The following is an 18647-nucleotide window of genomic DNA, read 5'->3' as shown; positions in this document are numbered from 1 at the left end:
TGTCATGAATTTAGGAATAATCAGAGGTATTCATTGCTAGTAACTTTTTAATAGCTCCTGAGAGACTTTTAAATCACCATCCAGTTCTTGAAGTCCCTATGTCTGTTTTGCAGGTGTAAACCTGAGCTCATATTCCTAGATTTAGAAGGTAGGAAAATGGGGTAAGTTCATCATTGGTTTATGGTTAGATACAGAGAGAGCCCACAAAAGACTCCCAGAGATGTGGAGAGAGGCAGCTGTTGTGGAAGCAGCATCTTGTCTCATGCTTCTTGTAGGAAACTGAGCCACGTCTGTTTATGAAAACAGTCACGATTCATGTATTGAGAGCAGAACTTTGGAAAACCAGGCAACTAGCAGACAAAGGAAGAATGGAATATTCTTTATATTTGCTGTGGCTTTTGTCCAGTGGTTGTATTTTTGCTATAGAGCACCGAATCCTGAGGACCAGACCAAGGAGTTAACCCTCTGATCCTCACAACTACTCTGAAGGTCTCTGTTTTAGAGATGAGGTCTGGTCTGTGTGTATTCTCACCCTTCACACTGGTGAGAATATTGTATTTGTAGATCTCTTTGATGGGGCTCTTCTTTCTGTTCTTAACATAGCTCAATAGAAAACATAATAGGAAAATCTGTGGGTTCCTATTAAAAAGTCGTAGGGGCATTTAAAAGTGTTACCCACATTGTTTTATGTAAACATTTAGATTTTAGTGAAGAAAGTACTAAATGAGTAGAATTATGACCCCTATCTACAAAACCTTGATTTAGAAAAAATGTAGGAAAAAAAATTTAAACTAGCTTATATTGGGCCATAAATTTATTTGTATTTTTATATAGATTTAAGAAGTTGTATTATAAAATATGCGGCTTCCCAAGCGGCTCAGTGATAAAGAATCTGCCTGCCAATGGAGGAGATACAGGAGACCTGGGTTCAACCCCTGAGTTGGGAAGATCCCCTGAAGTAGGAAGTGGCAACCCACTCCAGTGTTCTTGCCTAGAAAACCCCATGGACAGAGGAGCCTGGCAGGCTACAGTCCATGGGTTACAGGAGTTGAATATGACTGAGAGACTGAGAATACACACACACACATATATGTGCGTACATATGTATATGTGTGTGTGTGTGTATATATATATATATATATATATATATATGTATGTACATACTGGCTTCCCTCATAGCTCAGTTGGTAAAGAATCTGTCTGCAATGAAGGAGACTGCGGTTTGATTCCTGGGTCAGGAAGATCTGCTGGAGAAGGGATAGCTACCCATTCCAGTATTCTTGGGCTTCCCTGGTGGTCAGCTGGTAAAGAATCCACGTGCAATGTCGGAGACCTGGGTTTGATCCCTGGGTTGGGAAGATCCCCTAGAGAAGGGAACAGCTACCCACTCCAATAATCTGGCCTGGAAAATTCCATGGACCGTATAGTCCATGGGGTTGCAAAGAGTCGGACACGACTGAGTGACTTTCACTTCTCTTATGTGTACATACATATGTGTGTATAACTGAATCATTGTGATGTACACTTAAAACTAACACAACACTGTAAATCAACTATACGTCAGTTTAAAATAAATAAAAAGTTGTATTAACTCAGAAACTGTTGGCCTTCTGAAATGCAAGGTCCTCAGAAGACTTTTCACTGTGGCAAGGTATATCCTAAATTTGTTTGAATCACTCCTGGTCCTACTCTACCTCCCAGCTAATGTCCTGTGTTCTTCCTGCTCATCCCCTGCATCCTCTAGAAGCACCAAGCTCTGAGCTTCCTGGATTCACCATGTCTCGCCCTTGTCCTCACCACACTCAAGCTTCTGCAGATGTCAGTTGCTCTCTCTGCTCCATTGTCGAGGTTTCCCACAAGAGGAATTGCTAGTCCTTTGGTAGCACATCTCTCTCAGGACTTACTCTATTGGCCTCCAAAACTAAAGGGCTTCTCAGCTAGTGCTTAAAAGTTCTCTGTGCGGTGGTCTGTGGGTGTTTCTCTCATTGTACTATGTCTGATCCTAGCCTTCTCACACTTCTCCTTATCAAATATGAACATCTGAAGGATGGAGTGGGTTCATCAGTTGGGTTTTCAGTTGTCACTCCGTGATGATTCAATTACTTGGCTAGATTCTCCCCCAAAGGTTGCTACGATGTTTGCTTGTTTTCCTTATAAAACTGAATCAGAGGTAAAATGTAGAGTGGAGATGCATTATTTGTCTATAACAGTATGATGATAGCCTCTCTTAGTTTTTATTTTTGCTTAACAGTAATTTTTCCTCTGCATTGTCACTTAGTGTGAGCATGATATATATCTTATATATCAGTATAGTGTACTTTTTTTTTTTTTTACTGCTGCCTGATCTTCCTAGTCATCTTTAAGGTTTCTTTAAATTTTCACTTAGTAGGTATAACATGATGTGCTTATGCATTTCATTACCTTTGAGTATTTAAGTTTCTTTCCCTAATTTTAATATGTTTGGCTATAATAATGGTAGATTGGATACATTTATAAGTTAAGAATTCCAGATCAAAATATGAAGTGAGAAGGGCATGCTGGAATTTGAGGACACTGTTGCCAGGCTGTATTGGAGATGCCATGTGGTCCTGACCAAGGACAGGGAGCAGAAGCCCATAGTCACAAGCAGAAGCTCTGGCTGTGTTCATAAATGTTTCTTTCTTCACAATCTTGACCCACCAAGAAACAGTGGGGGACAGAGGAGAGAGCCAAGAATTTGGATTCAAAAGGTCTTGCTACCATTTAATTCTATCTTTTGTGCCACATTGAACCTTAACTGCTTTGAACACTTTTTCATCTGATCAGATGTCTTTAGCATATGATGATCTTTATTGTGGGCTCAGCACTGAAAGTTGTCTAGTGCTGTTTCATCAAATCCTTAGAACCACTCTGTAAAGTAAGCTGAAAGAGTGAGTAACTCTGTCCAAATCACACAGATATGTGCCGAGGTCTAAACCTAGTTTTCCCATCCTCCAGAGTCCTCTGTCCTGAGGCTTCCTAGAGAGACACCATCTCAACAGATGAATCTGTGCTCTGAAGTAAAATGCAGAGGGCTAATTCTGTGCTATCTATACTAAGGATAGTTCAGAGAAGAAAAGCATTTAGAAATATATGAATATATTGAGATGTCCATACTATTTTTATCGATATTATTGACCAATATTGCATGTGTGTGTGTGTGTGTGTGTGTGTGCACTCAGTCATATCTGACTCTCTGTGGCCCTATGAACTGTATAGCCCGCCAAGCTCATCTCCATGTCCATGAGATTCTTCAGGCAAGAATACTGGAGTGGGTTGCCATACCTTCTTCCAGGGGATCTTCCTGATTCAGGGATTGAACTGGTGTCTCCTGCATTGGCAGGTGGATTATTTTACCACTGAGCCTTGACCAGTATTGCATAAACCTGTTTAAGCCTCTGAGAAAGAAATAGTGAATCCAGTTGCCAAAGCCTGACTTTAAGATATGACCTTGGTGTGAGGCAGGCAAAAGTAACTGGTTCTATAGATGGAGAATTAACCAAGATCCCACACTTGGATGAATCGAAAAGGCATCAGTAAAACTAGAACTTGGTAAAGAATTGGGCTTCATTACATCCCAAGGATTATGGCATTTCTATGGAGATTTTAACGAGTGTTGCAGAGCTCAAAGAAAGAGAGAGGCCAGTGTTTCTTCTGGGAACGTCAGGATGAATGAGAATGAGACGTAACCCAGAGCTGAGAGACTAGCTGGAAGTTGTTTACGAATCTTTTAGACAAATAGGAAAGAAAGAAATTATGTTACAAAGGTAGAATTGACAAGATTTATCCATTTATTGACATTTTTCTTCTAAAATCCAAGTCAGTATTGTGTCAGTACTGTGTAGGTTTAAGAGCATTTGTTTTGGAATAAGTCTTTGGACAAAGTTCCTTAAGCTACCTAAGGTTCCTTTTATGCATCTTTAAAATGCAGAGAATAATAGTAGCATTCGTGGCATAGTTAGGTTGGGAGAATTAAATGGAATAGTGCGTATCAGCTGCTTAATACAGGGCAAGTATGAGGACAGAGGAAGTGCTCAGTGTATGTTTATTATTATCATGTCACATCCTGCTTAAACACATTCTGTTGATCTTCACCACCTATTGAATAATGTTCCAGACCCTTGTAGACCTCTTCAGTCTGATTCCACTCCATTCCATAATCTCTACAGCACAGGTCCAGATGTCTTCAAGAGCCTGACAGGTAAAAAGCAAGTTAATGAGGCTATGGCAAACTAGGGAGCACGTGCTTCCTATGGGGGCATCTGCCACTCACCCTGGTAACTCTTTGCTCTGTGGGAAGGTAAGCGCAGTGAGGTTACCTTTGAAAATATGTTGAAAACCTGAGCTTCAAATAAAACCTCCCAATTATTAATTATGAACAGCTAAATCAGAATTTTTTTACCAACAGTCTAAGACCAAACAAAGTGCACCTCCAGGCTGGATATGGTTTCTAGCTTGTACCCTCTGCTTTATGCCGTTCCTTGGCCTTGCTGACCGTTTACTTTTCCTTGTTGTAGTTCAGTTGCTAAGCCGCATCCGACTCTTTGTGACCCCGTGGACTGCAGCATGCCAGGCTTCCCTGTTCTTCACTGTCTCCCAGAGTTTGCTCAAACTCATGTCCATTGAGTCAGTGATGCCATCCAACCATATCATTCTCTGTTGTCCCCTTCTCCTCCTGCCCTCAATCTCTCCCAGCAGTAGAGTCTTTTCCAGTGAGTCAGCTCTTTGCATCAGGTGGCCAAAGTATTGAAGCTTCAGCATCAGTCCTTCCAATGAATATTCAGGGTTGATTTCCTTTAGGAGTGACTGGTTTGGTCTCCTTGCTGTCCAAGGGACTACTTTTCTTTGGTGACACTTTATTCCTTTGTGCCTTAGTACTTTGAAGGATGCCTGGGTTGGCCTTAGTTCCTTTTCTCTGGAACTGAATTGTTCTTTTAGACTTGATTCAGCCTGTTTTCTCTGAACTCGTCACTTGATTTTTTGTAATGCCAGAGCATTTTTGAGATCATTCTATTCTAGTACTTAAGACATTCATTTGCTTCTTTATTTAGAAATAATTATTAAGCACCAAAATGCATACCAGCTACCACTGTAAGCTGGAGTCCCTGCTCTGCTGGTGCTTGTACTCTGGAGTGATGTTCGCGTGTTGGTCCTGCTGTGAGAAGGTGAACTCCTAGCGGCAGGGACCACGTACTTTTTGTCTGGTTTCCTCGGCAGTTAGCCCAGTGAGTCTGATACCCAGTGCACTCGTGTCTTCTTGCTGCTGTAACAGTTTCCATAAACCTACATCTTAAAACAACACAGACTTACTGTCTTACAGTCACAGAAGTCAGAAGCCTGAAATGGGTCTCACTGGATTAAAATCCGGGTGTCGGCAGGGCTGCATTTCTTCTGGAGGCTCTAGGGGAGAATTTGTTTCCTTGCCTTTCCAGTTTCCAGTGACTGCCTGCATTTCTTGGCTTATCACCCCTTCTTCCAATATTCAAAGGAAGAAGTGTGACATCTTCAAAACTCTGACTGTGACTTCCTTTTTTGTCTCCCTCTTCCACTTACATTGGACCTACCTGGATTCTCCAAGATACTCTCCCAATTTCAAGGTCAGCTGATTAGCAACCATAATTCCATTTGCAACCTTAATTCCCCCTTGATATTTAATGTAGCATATTCATGTGCTCTGAGGATTAGGACATGGGCATCTTTGGGAAGGACATAATTCTGCCTACCACTACTAGAAAACTGAATGAACGAATGAATGGTAAACGATGAATGAAACTCACAGAGGCTGGGAACCAGTGTTGTGCCAACCAAAAAAAGGCAGAAAAAGTAGTGTCTCTGCCCTGAGGGAGTTGATAACCAACTGAACTGAGAGGGTAGGAGGTGATTGGAGGTCTTCCAAACCTTCCTTCTCATATTAAACATCTCCGACTCTTGCATGCTTTCCCTGACATCCCACATTAAGGTTAGACCCATTGTTTTGTGTTCCTAAGGAACCCTCCTTAGGAATATTTCATCACACTTGTGATGCTAGTTCAATAAATGCCTCCCCTTGATTTTATAGGTAATGAGTATGATAAAACATATGTCTTACTTCTCGTTGTGTGGTATTGAGCAGAGAGTGCCTGGCATATGGTAAGTGCTCGACAATTTGAGACAATAAATGAATAAATAAATGAAGAATTAGAGAAAATTAAGTATTTAAACCATCTATCACTTGTTCTACATTGGAGCTTTGTAACCTGGGACCATGGACTTTCGGAGATGGCATGCAAAATTGGGAAGGCAAGCATCTGTATGTTGTTTTTTTTTGCCCCCAGTGAAGAACTTTTATCAAATTCTCAATGGAGTCCATGACCAAAAAGAGGTTAACAAGCACTGTACATGTGCAGAGTTCAGAGATGAGATAATTTGGCCATGGCAAAGAGGTGGAGGATACGGTTCTAGGGAATATGAGTGGAATTCTCCTCCCAAAGCTAACGGGGCTTTTTGTATTTTTTTTTCTCTCTAGGAGAAGAGAGTGTACTGCCTCTTCTGACCCAAGAATCTACTTCCAAAGCTCGGAGGGGCATTTTAAGAAGAGCTGTCTTTTCTGAGGATCAGAGAAAGGCTCTGGAGAAAATGTTTCAGAAGCAGAAATATATCAGCAAAACAGACCGAAAGAAACTTGCCATCAACTTGGGACTAAAAGAATCACAGGTACTGATGAGCAGGAAGATGTGTGATCAGCACACAGCTCCTGGTTTCTGAAGGAATCCAATGAAATCCATTCATTTGGCAACTGTTCCTTGTACTAAGCATAATTCTGGACCCCGAAGCATTATTGAAACGATTCTCATAATTTTTTAGTGAGTGGAAATATGTGCAACAATTCCTGTTTGGAAATTGGTCCATTTGCTGAGAAGTCTAGGTTTTTGCCTGATTAATTCTTCCCAAATGAAAAGCAAAGCAAAGGCTGTGGCATTTACATCATTACATTGTTTGCTCTGTTTTCAGAGAAACTGGCTGCATAATTGCCTACAAAAGCAGGAACCAATTTTCCTGTCTTTTTCTTCATTTCCAATCCAACAGTCAAGGCATAAATGAATGACTCATAAGTACCTCTTAATAGATGTCATTATTTTGTACTGTGGGCTTATGTCAAGTACAGTTAAGTAATTTCACGTCTGCAACCCTTACAAACCTTTCTTGTACAATGACGTTTCATATAATTTTGAAAGAGACTTCCTGGCCTTTGGGGAAGTGCAGCATATTCCATTTAAAGATTGGCCTACTTATAAATAATTAACAGTATAAGGCACTGGCATTTTCCTATTTAATCCTTGTTATGAAATATCCCCATTTTCTAGATGAGGAAATGTAGAGAAGTAAACAGAGATCCAGTGTCACAGAGTGAAACTGCTCTGGAGCTGAGCTCCCCACCCCAGGCACCCTGACTCTGGAATTTGCATTCTCTTTAACCTGGAACCACTATGTACATTTGTGCAGGCTGTTCAGTGCACAGGGGCACTTGGCTCATGGGGATGGCAGCAGCTGAAATGCAGCAGGCACTCGTTTGTCTAACTGGCTTTCCTGGTGCAGGGCTCCATCTACCTGAATTTTTTGAATCAGCATAAAAGCTTTAAAGGGCTAGCAGAGGCTCTGTATAACCACCGTGTTCTTCTGTACTTCCCCTCAATACAAATGACCTGGTTTCTAACTTTAGATGTTACTAAACTAGTTATTTTTGGATGAAACCTTTCTTAACCTTGCTTCCTTTCCCCAGGGAAGTAATCTGTCCCCCTGACCCCTGACTTTTTGAAGTCATAGGAAGCAGTACAAGATGTGGTTGAGGGTAGTTGGCCTAGATCAGCCAGTATGTGTTTTCCTCATGTGTGGTACTGGTGAGCCCATGCCCTTAATTGACTGCTCTGTGCCTCAGTTTCGCACTTTTATGTAGGACTCAGAGCTTCCCGGGTGGCTCTCATGGTAAATAATCTGCCTGCAATGTGGGAGACACAGGTTCAATCCCTGGGTCAGGAAGATCCCCTGGAGAAGGAAATGGCTACCCGCTCCACTATTTTTGCCTGGGAATCCCATGGACAGGGGAGCCTGGTGGGCTACAGTCCATGGGGTTGCAAAGAGTCGGACATGACTGAGCAATTAACACACTCTGTGCTAGGTAAGAGGGAAAATTGATAAGTATTGATTCAGGTAACACTCCTTGGATCCCAGGAATGTTTACAACCAACTGAGAAGACAAAGCAGAAGCTTACGAGCAATTAGATAAGAATATAAAACAATAATATAGTAAACAGTGCCTGGCAGGTTAGTTATACTGCCATATAGGAGCAGGATCAGTAGTTCTTCTAAAACTTATATATCTCTCTGGAGCCTTACACTAATTCCCACCTCTGGAAGGGACCGTCATATGACTGGTCCATATATCCTTGGGGAGTCTAGTGATGGGAATTTTCTGGTCCTCAGAGGAATTGTTGGGTCTGAGAAAGGACCACGTGAGGGCTCAGTAGGCCTGGCCTGCATTGCATTGGCCTGGATGAGTGTGTAGTTTTGTAAGTTTGGGGGCCTCTGGTTGAATTGGAACTTGAGGTAGGTGTTGTTTAGTTGCTAAGTCACATGAGACTGTTTTTCAATCCCATGAATTATAGCCCACCAGGCTCCTCTGTCCATGGGATTTCCCAGGCAAGAATACTGGAGTGGGTTTCCATTCCCTTTTCCAGGGGATCTTCCCCACCCAAGGGTCAAACCTGCGTCTCTTGCAAATGTATTGGCAGGCGAATTCTTAGGTGTTAAAGAGCAACAATGGCTAGGATTAATCTGACAGTGCTCTGAGAAAGTGTGAAAATCCATAATAGTACATAGTATCTTCTTTAAAATGAACTATTGAAAAAGGATTGCATCAAGCCTATTCAATAATATTTATGAGGAGTTGACTGTAATATTTCCACTCTGAGAAAACAAACTGTTTCCATATTTTCATGTTATCTCTCTCAGTTCTTATCCATAGGCACATAGTTGTACATAGTTGATTATATTGGTTTTAAAATTCAAATGCCTCAGGAAAGAATGTTTTTTATCTCATTGAATTTGGTGAACAGCTCAGAAGTAGGTTAACATTTTCTTATTTCATATGTTGTCATTGTTGTTGTTCAGTCACTAAATTGTGTCCGACTCTTTGTGATGCCGCGGACTGCAGCATGTTAGGCTCCTCTGTTCTCCACTATCTCCTGGAGTTTGCTCAAATTCAGGTCTGTGAGTCAATGATGCTATCTGACTTTCTCATCCTCTGTCATCCCCTTCTCCTCCTGCCCTCAATCTTTCCCAGCATCAGGGTCTTTTCCAGTGAGTTGGCTCTTTTCATCAGGTGGCCAAAGTATTGGAGCTTCAGCTTCAGCATCAGTCCTTCCAATGAATATTCAGTGTTGATTTCCTTTAGGATTGACTGATGTGACCTTCTTGCTGTCCAAGAGACTCTCAAGAGTCTTCTCCAGCACCACGATTCAAAAACATCAATTGTTCGGCTGTCAGCCTTCTTTATGGTCCAACTCTCACATCTGTACATGACTACTGGAAAAACCAAAGCTCTAACTATACAAACCTTTGATGACAAAGTGATATCTCTGTTTTTTAATACACTATCTAGATTTGTCATTGCTTTCCTTCCAAGGAGCGAGCATCTTTTAATTTCATGGCTTCAGTCACTGTCCTCAGTGATTTTGGAGCCCAAGAAAATAAAATCTGTCACTGCTCCCACTTTCTCCCCTTCTATGTGCCATGAAGTGATGGGACTGGATGCCATGATCTTCGTTTTTTGAATGTTGAGTTTTAAGCCAATTTTTTTTTTTTTTGCACTCTCCTCTTTCATCCCCATCAAGAGTCTCTTTAATTCTTCTTTGCTTTCTGCCATTAGAGTGGTATCATTTCCATATCTGAGGTTGTTGATATTTCTCCTGGCAATCTTGATTCCAGCTTGTGATTCACCCAGCCCAGCATTTCTCATGATGTACTCTGCATATAAGTTAAATAACACAGTGACAATATATAGCCTTGTCATACTCCTTTCCCAAATAAGCTTATATGTTTCTCATATATGCACAAACACATAAAAAACACATGCTAAGTCACTTCAGTTGTGGCCTACTCTCTGTGACCCTTTGGGCTGTAGCCTGCCAGGCTCCTCTGTCCATGGGATTCTCCAGGCAAGAATACTGGAGTAGGTTGCCATTTCTTCCTCCAGGGAATCTTCCCAACCCATGGATCGAACCAGAGTCTCTTACATCTCTTGGATTGGCAAGTGTGTTCTTTACCACTCGTGCCACTTGGGAAGCCCTGTTAAAAAAAAGATAGACTTGCATAATGATTACCACATCCCCTGACATTTGATGTCATTTACAGATAATAAAATAGCTACTTCTGTTATTTCTGTTTTACAGATGGAAGAAGCTGTGACCTAGAAGCACATATATGTATTTTTAGGTAAAAATGGGATCACACTCTGCACATATTTTGATGTTTTCCAAAGGACAGTACGAATCACCTGTGTAACCAGCACACAGCCCAGGCAGTAGAACTTTACCATGGGGCCAGGTGCCCCCTGCACACCCGCTCCCAGACACTACCTGCTCCTTCCTGACTGAACTGCACGGATTAGTTTGCCCATTTTTGTGCTTTGTATAAATAATATCACTCAGTTCATATTCTTTGGTGTATGGCTTCTTTCACTGACCATATCTTGTGAGATTCATCCCTGTGGCTGTGTTGTAGCAGTAGCTCATTTACACTTATCACTGCGCAGTATTACATGGTACACCACGGTTTATCCATTCTAACGGTGGCCATTGGGATTGTTCCCATTTTTTGGCTATTATGAAAATGCTGTTGACAATGACTGTTGTTTTACACTTTGCTTCCCCCCTGCCCACATTCAAATGTCATGAGATACATCCTTGCATACCTGCATACATATTTACTTCATTTTTCTTTAGTGTCTTAGAACTGACCATTACATGGATATACTGTAATTCACTTAGCCATCTTCAGCTTTAAGTTACCTCCTAGTTTTTACTATTACATATTTTTATGCACTTTAAAAATATTAAAAGTAAGATAGGAAACTAGGAGTGGGACTTATAGGTTAAAGTTTATGTATATTTTAAATTGCGATCAATTAAAAAATTCCTTTCCAAATATAATATTGTATCAAGATATTGAATTGTGTCAGATTTCACTCCTACTAATGAACAGTCCCCCCCTTTTTTTAAATAGTCCCATTATTTAAATTTTTGAAAAGGTTTCCACCTTTATTGGCAGCTTGTATTTGTAATTTTTTTCCTAGTTATCAGAACTTGGGAATCTTTTAATCACTTTACTGGTTATTTTCATCTGAATTTAGACTTCTCATGGCTATACCATTTCATTTCTATCATATTGTCTTTTTGTTGATGGATATGCAGCAATTATTTTCTCTGTTAATCAAAATATTTGAAATATTATGGTTAGTAACATTTTCCTGTTAACAGCTGTCACAGAAATCCCTTCCAAGTTTGTGGCTTTTTTTTTTTGTGGTAAAATACACATAACATAAAATTTACCATTTTAACCTTTTGAAAGTGTACAGTTCAGTACATTCACATTGTTAGGCAGCCATCATCACCATCCATTCCAGAACTTTTTTCATTGCTCAAATCTGAAATTTTGCACTTTTGCACTCATTAAACAATGACTCCCTGTTTCTCCCTACCCCAAGCACCTGGCAACCACCATTCTATTTTCTGTCTCTATGAATTTGACTACTCTAGGTACTTCATATAAGTGGAATCATACTGTATTTGTCCTTTTGTTACTGGCATATTTCACTGGATATAATGTCTTCAAGTTCCATCTGTATTGTAGCATGTGTTAGAACTTTCTTCCTTGTTAGGGATGAATGATATTCAATTGTATATATAGACCACATTTCATTTATTCACTCATCCATCAATGGTCATTTGGGTTGCTTCCGCCTTTTGGCTAATATAAATATTGCTGCTGTGAACACTGTGTGTACAAATACCTCTTTGAATCCCTGCTTTTAATTCTTTTGAGTAATTTGTGGCTTTTTCATATGTTTATGGTCATCTTTATTTGTCCAAAAGTTTCTCCTTTTTATGTAGTCAGATCTAGCTTTCCTTTTGTAGCCTTACTGTTTTGTGTCATGCTTAAGAAAACATTCATCTCCCTAAGACTGTAATGATCATCTCTTATATTTTCTTCTAGAACCTTTATAGTTTTGTGCTTATGTTTAGCTGTTTTATCTATCTGAGATTTTTATTGAGAGGCAGAACTTTTATGCATGTATGTGTGCTAAGTTGCTTCGGTTATGTCTTGACTCTTTGTGACCCTATGGACTATAGCTCACCAGGCTCCTCTGTCCATGGGATTCTGCAGGCAAGATTAGTTTAATGGGTTGCCATGCCCTGCTCCAGGGATCTTTCTGACCCAGGGATTGAACCCAGGTCTCCTGCATTGCAGGCAGATTCTTTACCACTGAGCCACTGGGGAAGCCGAGACCTTTTATGATTTTCCCCAAGTACGTACATTTGTCCCAGTATCACTTATGGTACTCTTGTCCTGATACCACTTATGAAAAAACATCTTTTATGATTTTCTTCAAATTGAGATATTACTCAAAAATTTTCTAGACAGAAAAGCTAACGAGAAGAAAATAATTGATGTGATAGAAAGGCAAGAATCACTAATGGGAACACGTAACTGTCTTAGTAAAGACCCATTAGAAATACTTGGCAGATTTTCTGGGAGTAAATGCCTACTGCAAATAATAAATGAGTTTATGAACAGAACCAAATGCTCTGGTATGTACACAGTAGTACTGTTTTCTTATAAAAAGCCTTGTAACTGAGACGGCTGTGTTTCGGACTCAGCTGCCTGCAATAAGCTTCTTTTGTAGCCATTTTGGACATTGCCACTCACTTTGAAAGAATGTTTTGCCAATCTGGAAAGACCGGCTCAGTTAAAGTTAGAGTTTTACTTCATTGGGAGAAATATTTGGTTTGTACACTTTAATAATTATTTCTTTAGGTAAAAATTTTCCAGTTTTTGTTTTAAAAATAGAAAGCTACTCAGAAGGATGCAGGGTAATGCACAGGAAAGCAATGTGATTGACTTTTCAACCACCAGGAAACCAATTGTGGTGTTTTTTTCTCAGGTACAGTTGATTACATAGTAGGTAAAGATGGAAGGTAGTAGAAAAGATTCAAGTGGGATGGGGGCAGATATGGCTCAGATTAGAAGCTACCATCATAAGCACTTTAAGGTTCGTTACAATCAGGTGTAATTTATTGAGCCTAATTCTTTGAAGTTGATAAGCCGTGGGAGTACTCGAACTTGGAAATTATAGTAAGCCTGCAATTTATCTAAGCATTATGAAATATAGTCTTAATTTAGTCTCCAAAAGTTTCTGATGAAGTATGAATGTTTATAGGAGCCTCAGCACTGGAGTGGGACTGTCACTGAGTCTAGTCTAAGTACTTCCATTTTACAAGCTGTGTGACCTTGAGCTAGTTCATTGCTTTGAACCTCAGTTTTCTTATGTGAGCAATAAGGACTTCCTGCAGTCACTGTGAGGATCAAATTTTAAAATCTATGTTGAGTGCCTGGCTTGACACCTGGCACCAAAAAAAAACAACAACAAAACCACTCAGATGATATTACTAGCTGATAACATTTCCTTTGGATAAATAATTTAGCATAGACTAGATGAGGTTTTAAAATATTGAAGAGAGTTAAACCAGTCTTGAAAGATGTCCGACTTACAGGATGTCACCAACTTAACCACAGTTGTTTTGTTTCGTAAGTGTGTGTGGAGATGTTATATTAAAGTAATTTCTCAGATATTTCTGGACTGAAAAACTACAAGGACTTTGCTAGGCTGGCTCTCATAATAAGGCATTCTGTGGAATGAACAGTGGGAAAAATTACAGTTTAAAATGCTGAATTGAAGCAATGTGGAGTTAAGTGATCATTTTGTTCAATTACTTCATTACTAGGTGAAAATCTGGTTTCAGAACAGAAGAATGAAATGGCGGAATTCCAAAGAAAAGGAAGTACTTTCCAACAGGTGTCTCCAAGAAGTAGTCCTTCAGGAGGACCCCCTCTCGAGATCGGCTCTAGGCTTCCCTTCTCCGTGTGCTTCACTCTGGGAAGTCTCCCAGCAGCACCCGAGTCCAGGATGGAGGGAGAATTCGCCTGAACCTTCAGAGAGACTAATCCAGGGGAGTCCAGGGGCAGAGGCACTGCCCCCAGCAGCAAAGTCACTGCAAGGTGCCTTGTATTTGTGTTCTGAAGAGGACGTGAGAGACAAGAGTGTACTTCCTGGCACAGTGTGAATGGACACAGTCTGCCACGTTAACTTAAAAGAACGCTTGATTAATAACATTCGGGCTCTAAAGCCTGCTAGCTTGTTCCTCATCAGTGCCTAATACCTAATACCTTAGGAGTGAAACATGGACTAATGTTTTAGGAAACCCTCTCCAGTGTTCTTTTATTTGGGTCCTAGACTCAGACTTAATTTGTAAGTGGAACAGAATCTCCTGGAAATTGTGATGAAGCTAAACAAAAAAAAACCAAGAGTAATAGTTGACTCAGTCACTGCTCCGAGTTTGTGCATATAAGCTTGTGTCTCTATGTGTGTGTATATATATAAATAGTCATTAAAAATACATTAGTAGAAACTAGTTCCTTTCTATATAGTGCATTGAGCAAATTCACTTCCTTTTATATGCAGAAAAACCAACGATGGACTGAATGTTTTTAATTTTTTAAAAATCATGTGAAATTTGGACTTTAGTGCAAATTTTCATATCAATAGAACATGTTTTTAAAAATTCTCTTTTTTCTGGCTTCTTTCAATATCCAGCTATAAATGTTTTTTTAACAACTCAGCTCAGCAGTCCTAATTAAATGTGCCATTGTTAAATATATACGTTGAAAGTATGTATTTAAAATTAGTCCAGTAGGCAAGCTGGAAGAATTTCTGAATGTGACTGTTAGTATCTTTAATTTTCCAGGCTCTGGACTTCAGGCTGTCAGTGATGGAGGTACCTATTTAACTGCTGATTATCATATGATCTCTTTTCTGTAATCATGGGCCTTAATCAGGGTTTGCCAAATAAAATGCCTTTAAGGGCATGTCAGGAAAACAGAGGGCATGGCCCACCTAAAGATCTGTGAGTTTAATAATTGTTGAAATACTGTGTTGGCTGAACAAATATCTGTGCCAAGAAGTCTGGGACCTCTGGCTAAGACTTCAGTGTCACAGTTCTTAAATGTTCCCAACAGGACTTCAAAACCCAACACAGATGGAATCTGTAGGGATTTCTATTTGCACTTCTGGTTATAGACTAAATTTTCCACTTAGGTGGTATACACGATAATATTAGGTTATTTTTATGTATTAACAAATACCACACAGATGTTTTATGTTTTTTGAATACTGTGAAATAGTATTATTATAAAATTTCATTTCTGGTAATGATTTGCTTAGTTCAGCTAGAATTTTTTATTCTAGGTCCAAGAAAAATTATGCTTCGCTTTGAAGGAAATGAGGCAGAAAAAGGAAATGATGTGATTTTGAAGTAGGTTATTATAATCTGTGGACAAGAAACATTATTAGAAGTTCATGATGTGGAATTTTGTTAGAAAGCTACATAGAGAGAGTGACTTCTAATTTGCTTACATTCTTAGCTATTGGCTTTGAGAGTTTAGAGTTTTTAGCAAAGGTAATATTTTTGAAGATAACAATTTTGTCAACATGAGGAAATTATTTTGTGTGAATGGAATTTGATTTGGTGTATGATAGTTTATATCTGTATCTTTTGCTTGCAAGTCATCTCAGAAGACTCAATCCCTCTTTGTGGGAAGTGAAGGCAGAGGTCTGCTGTCAACAATTTCAATTTTAAAACCTGTCTTAAAATGAGTTATAGTATGGTTTCTTTTATTTATATAATGTTAACCTCATTTACATTTATTGGGTCCTTTCTATGTACTGGAGACTGTGCTAAGCCTTTAGGGTGAATTAACTCATTTAATCCTCATGACAAGACCTAATGAAGTGTAGGGACTATTACTGTTAGGATTCTTGTTACCTAGACAAGGGACCTGGAGCAGTATGGTTAGGGTAATTTACCCAAGGTCATGAGGTTAATAAATGGAATTTGACCCCTGGCAGTCAAGTTTCAACTCTTGAAATTTAACCAACCATTTGGGGTTGTATACCATTGTGAATGTATTCATCTAGTTATGGGATGCGTTGTAAGACATACATTTTGAAGACTGAAGTGAAATTTATTAAAGAAATTCAGAAACACATCGTACTTTTAAAAAATATTTATTTTTAATTGGAGGATAATTGCTTTACAAATTGTGTTGGGTTTCTGCCATATATGAACATGAATCAGCCATAGTTGTACATATGTCCCCTCCCTCTTAAACCTCCTCCCTACATCCCACCCCTCTAGGACATTTTACTTTTTAGTATCTTACTTGGGGAATGTTTTTCTCTTCAGTATCTTCTCTATTAACTTTGAAATGTTGGGAAAGTAAAGACTCATGAAAGTCTTCAGTTATGAAGCCTCCTCCATAGAGAATAGTCTCATAGGAGAACCTAAGTGTGAGATGAAAGAGTATTTTTCTCTCACTCTTTGCTAGAAATCATAGAGAGCTTATCCATGGATAAGCCGTTTCCATGGATAAGTGTTTCTTGAGAATAACTTGAAAATCAAATGAAATAAACCTGCGTCCTGGCTATCCAATTACCCAAGTTTTATAAGTGGGCCTCTTGGTGCTGAAATGATCTTTCCCCATGGTTTCACCTCGAATTCTGAGACCCAGTGGAGGCTCTGTGTGATTGGCCTGATAATCATATACACAGATGCATCTTTTAATTGTTTTCTACCTTGGATGTGTTAGGGGCTTCCTTGGTGGCTCAGATGGTAAAGAGTCTGGCTGCAGTGCGGGAGACCTGGGTTCGACCCGTGGGTCAGGAAGATACCCTGCTTAGAAAAGGAAATGGCAACCCACTCCAGTATCCTTCCCTGCCAAATTCCATGGATGGCAGGCTACAGTCCCTGGGGTCGCAAAGAGTCAGACATGACTAAGCAACCTCACTTTTGGATGTATTAAAGGCTTAGGAAAAGAACATCTTGGATGAATATGAAAGTGAAATTGTTAGTTGCTCAGTTCTGTCTGACTCTTTGCGATTTCCTGGGCTAAGCCCACAAGGCTCCCTCTGTCCATGGAATTCTCCAGGCAAGAATATTCGAGTGGGTTGCCATTCTCTTCTCCAGGAGATCTTCCCAACCCAGGGATGGAACCCGGGTCTCCTGCATTGTGGGCAGATTCATTACAGTCTAAGCCACAGGGAAGCCCCTTGGATGAATATATTAGGGATATCTAGGGAACATGCGCAAACACATACATATGGTCCACAGGCATATGCTTGTTGTACCTTGACTTTGCCTTCATTTACCCAAATTGTTGGAGAGAAGTGCTGAGCTTCATAGTCTAATTGACAAGGGTCTCCTTTCTCCTTTAACTTGTGCTTAACCAATGTTCCCTCCACCTACGGTATTCTTACACATGTATTGGGTTGGCCAAAAAATTTGAGTCTTTCTGTAACCTCTTACAGAAAAACCCAAATGAACATTTTGTCAAACCCAATATTTTCCTCTGCTTTCAGAATGCAGACTACTTTTCTCCACATGATCACATATGAGTATTTTTGCTATCTGCCTTCCAGACAAACACTATTCTATAAAATACCAGGAAAATAGAAGCCTGAAGGCAAGAGTATTTAAAAATTTTAAAAACATGCCAAATTACCTTCAGTGGAAAAGAAGAAAAAATTGTAAACACCATCCTTCAGCTTTTATGAAGAAAAATATAAAGCTAAGTATAAAGAGTTGGAAGTATACAGATTAGGAATGGTCATGGGGTCTGGAGATGGTGAAAGCCATGATCACTGATATTTAACAGGCAATTCTATTTTCTTAGTGCTAAAGTGGTTTGAATGGGTAACCTGGTTATTCAGGCCAGTGGTTCAGTCTTTAAAAATCCATACCTGTAATGCCATACCTTCCAACCAGTTTTGTATATGTGCTCAGATTGGAATATACTTCATACATGCTCTTCAAAAGTACCCACACCTCCCACTCCATCCGCTGAAAATCATACATATACTTACTTCACTTTTCAAATATGCTATGCTAAGTCACTTCAGTCGTGTCTGACTCTGTGTGACCCCACAGACGGCAGCCCACCAGGCTCCCCCATCCCTGAGATTCTCCAGGCAAGAACACTGGAGTGGGTTGCCATTTCCTTCTCCAATGCATGAAAGTGAAAATTGAAAGTGAAGTTGCTCAGTCGTGTCTGACTCTAGCGACCCCATGGACTGTAACCTTCCAGGCTCCTCCATCCATGGGATTTTCCAGGCAAGAGTACTGGAGTGGGGTGCCATTGTGTAAACCACACATGTCATTTCTGGCCCCCTGTATTCCCCATTCTGATGCATCTTTTGCAAAGGTACATACTCCCCAGCTTGCTCTGTAACCCATTCCTTGACGAACAGTGATTTTATCAAA

At 39.9% G+C, this 18647-nt stretch overlaps 1 protein-coding gene across 1 annotated transcript in view; it reads left to right on the top strand.

The window, feature by feature from the left end:
• DBX2 (developing brain homeobox 2) overlaps nucleotides 1-14926 on the top strand; it is a 37104-nt gene extending 22178 nt beyond the window's left edge. The window contains exons 3-4 of the mRNA XM_055566315.1: nucleotides 6524-6711; nucleotides 14058-14926. Coding sequence (XP_055422290.1) covers nucleotides 6524-6711; nucleotides 14058-14396 — 527 coding nt within the window. The 3' untranslated portion in view covers nucleotides 14397-14926. The remainder of the gene's footprint in view (nucleotides 1-6523; nucleotides 6712-14057) is intronic.
• The last annotated feature ends 3721 nt before the right edge of the window (nucleotides 14927-18647 follow it).

This window comes from Bubalus kerabau, chromosome 1 (assembly GCF_029407905.1).
Source record: "Bubalus kerabau isolate K-KA32 ecotype Philippines breed swamp buffalo chromosome 1, PCC_UOA_SB_1v2, whole genome shotgun sequence".
Taxonomy (NCBI): Eukaryota; Metazoa; Chordata; class Mammalia; order Artiodactyla; family Bovidae; genus Bubalus; species Bubalus kerabau.
The sequence above is the reverse complement of the archived record's forward strand: the minus strand, read 5'-3'. Positions and strand labels throughout refer to the sequence as shown.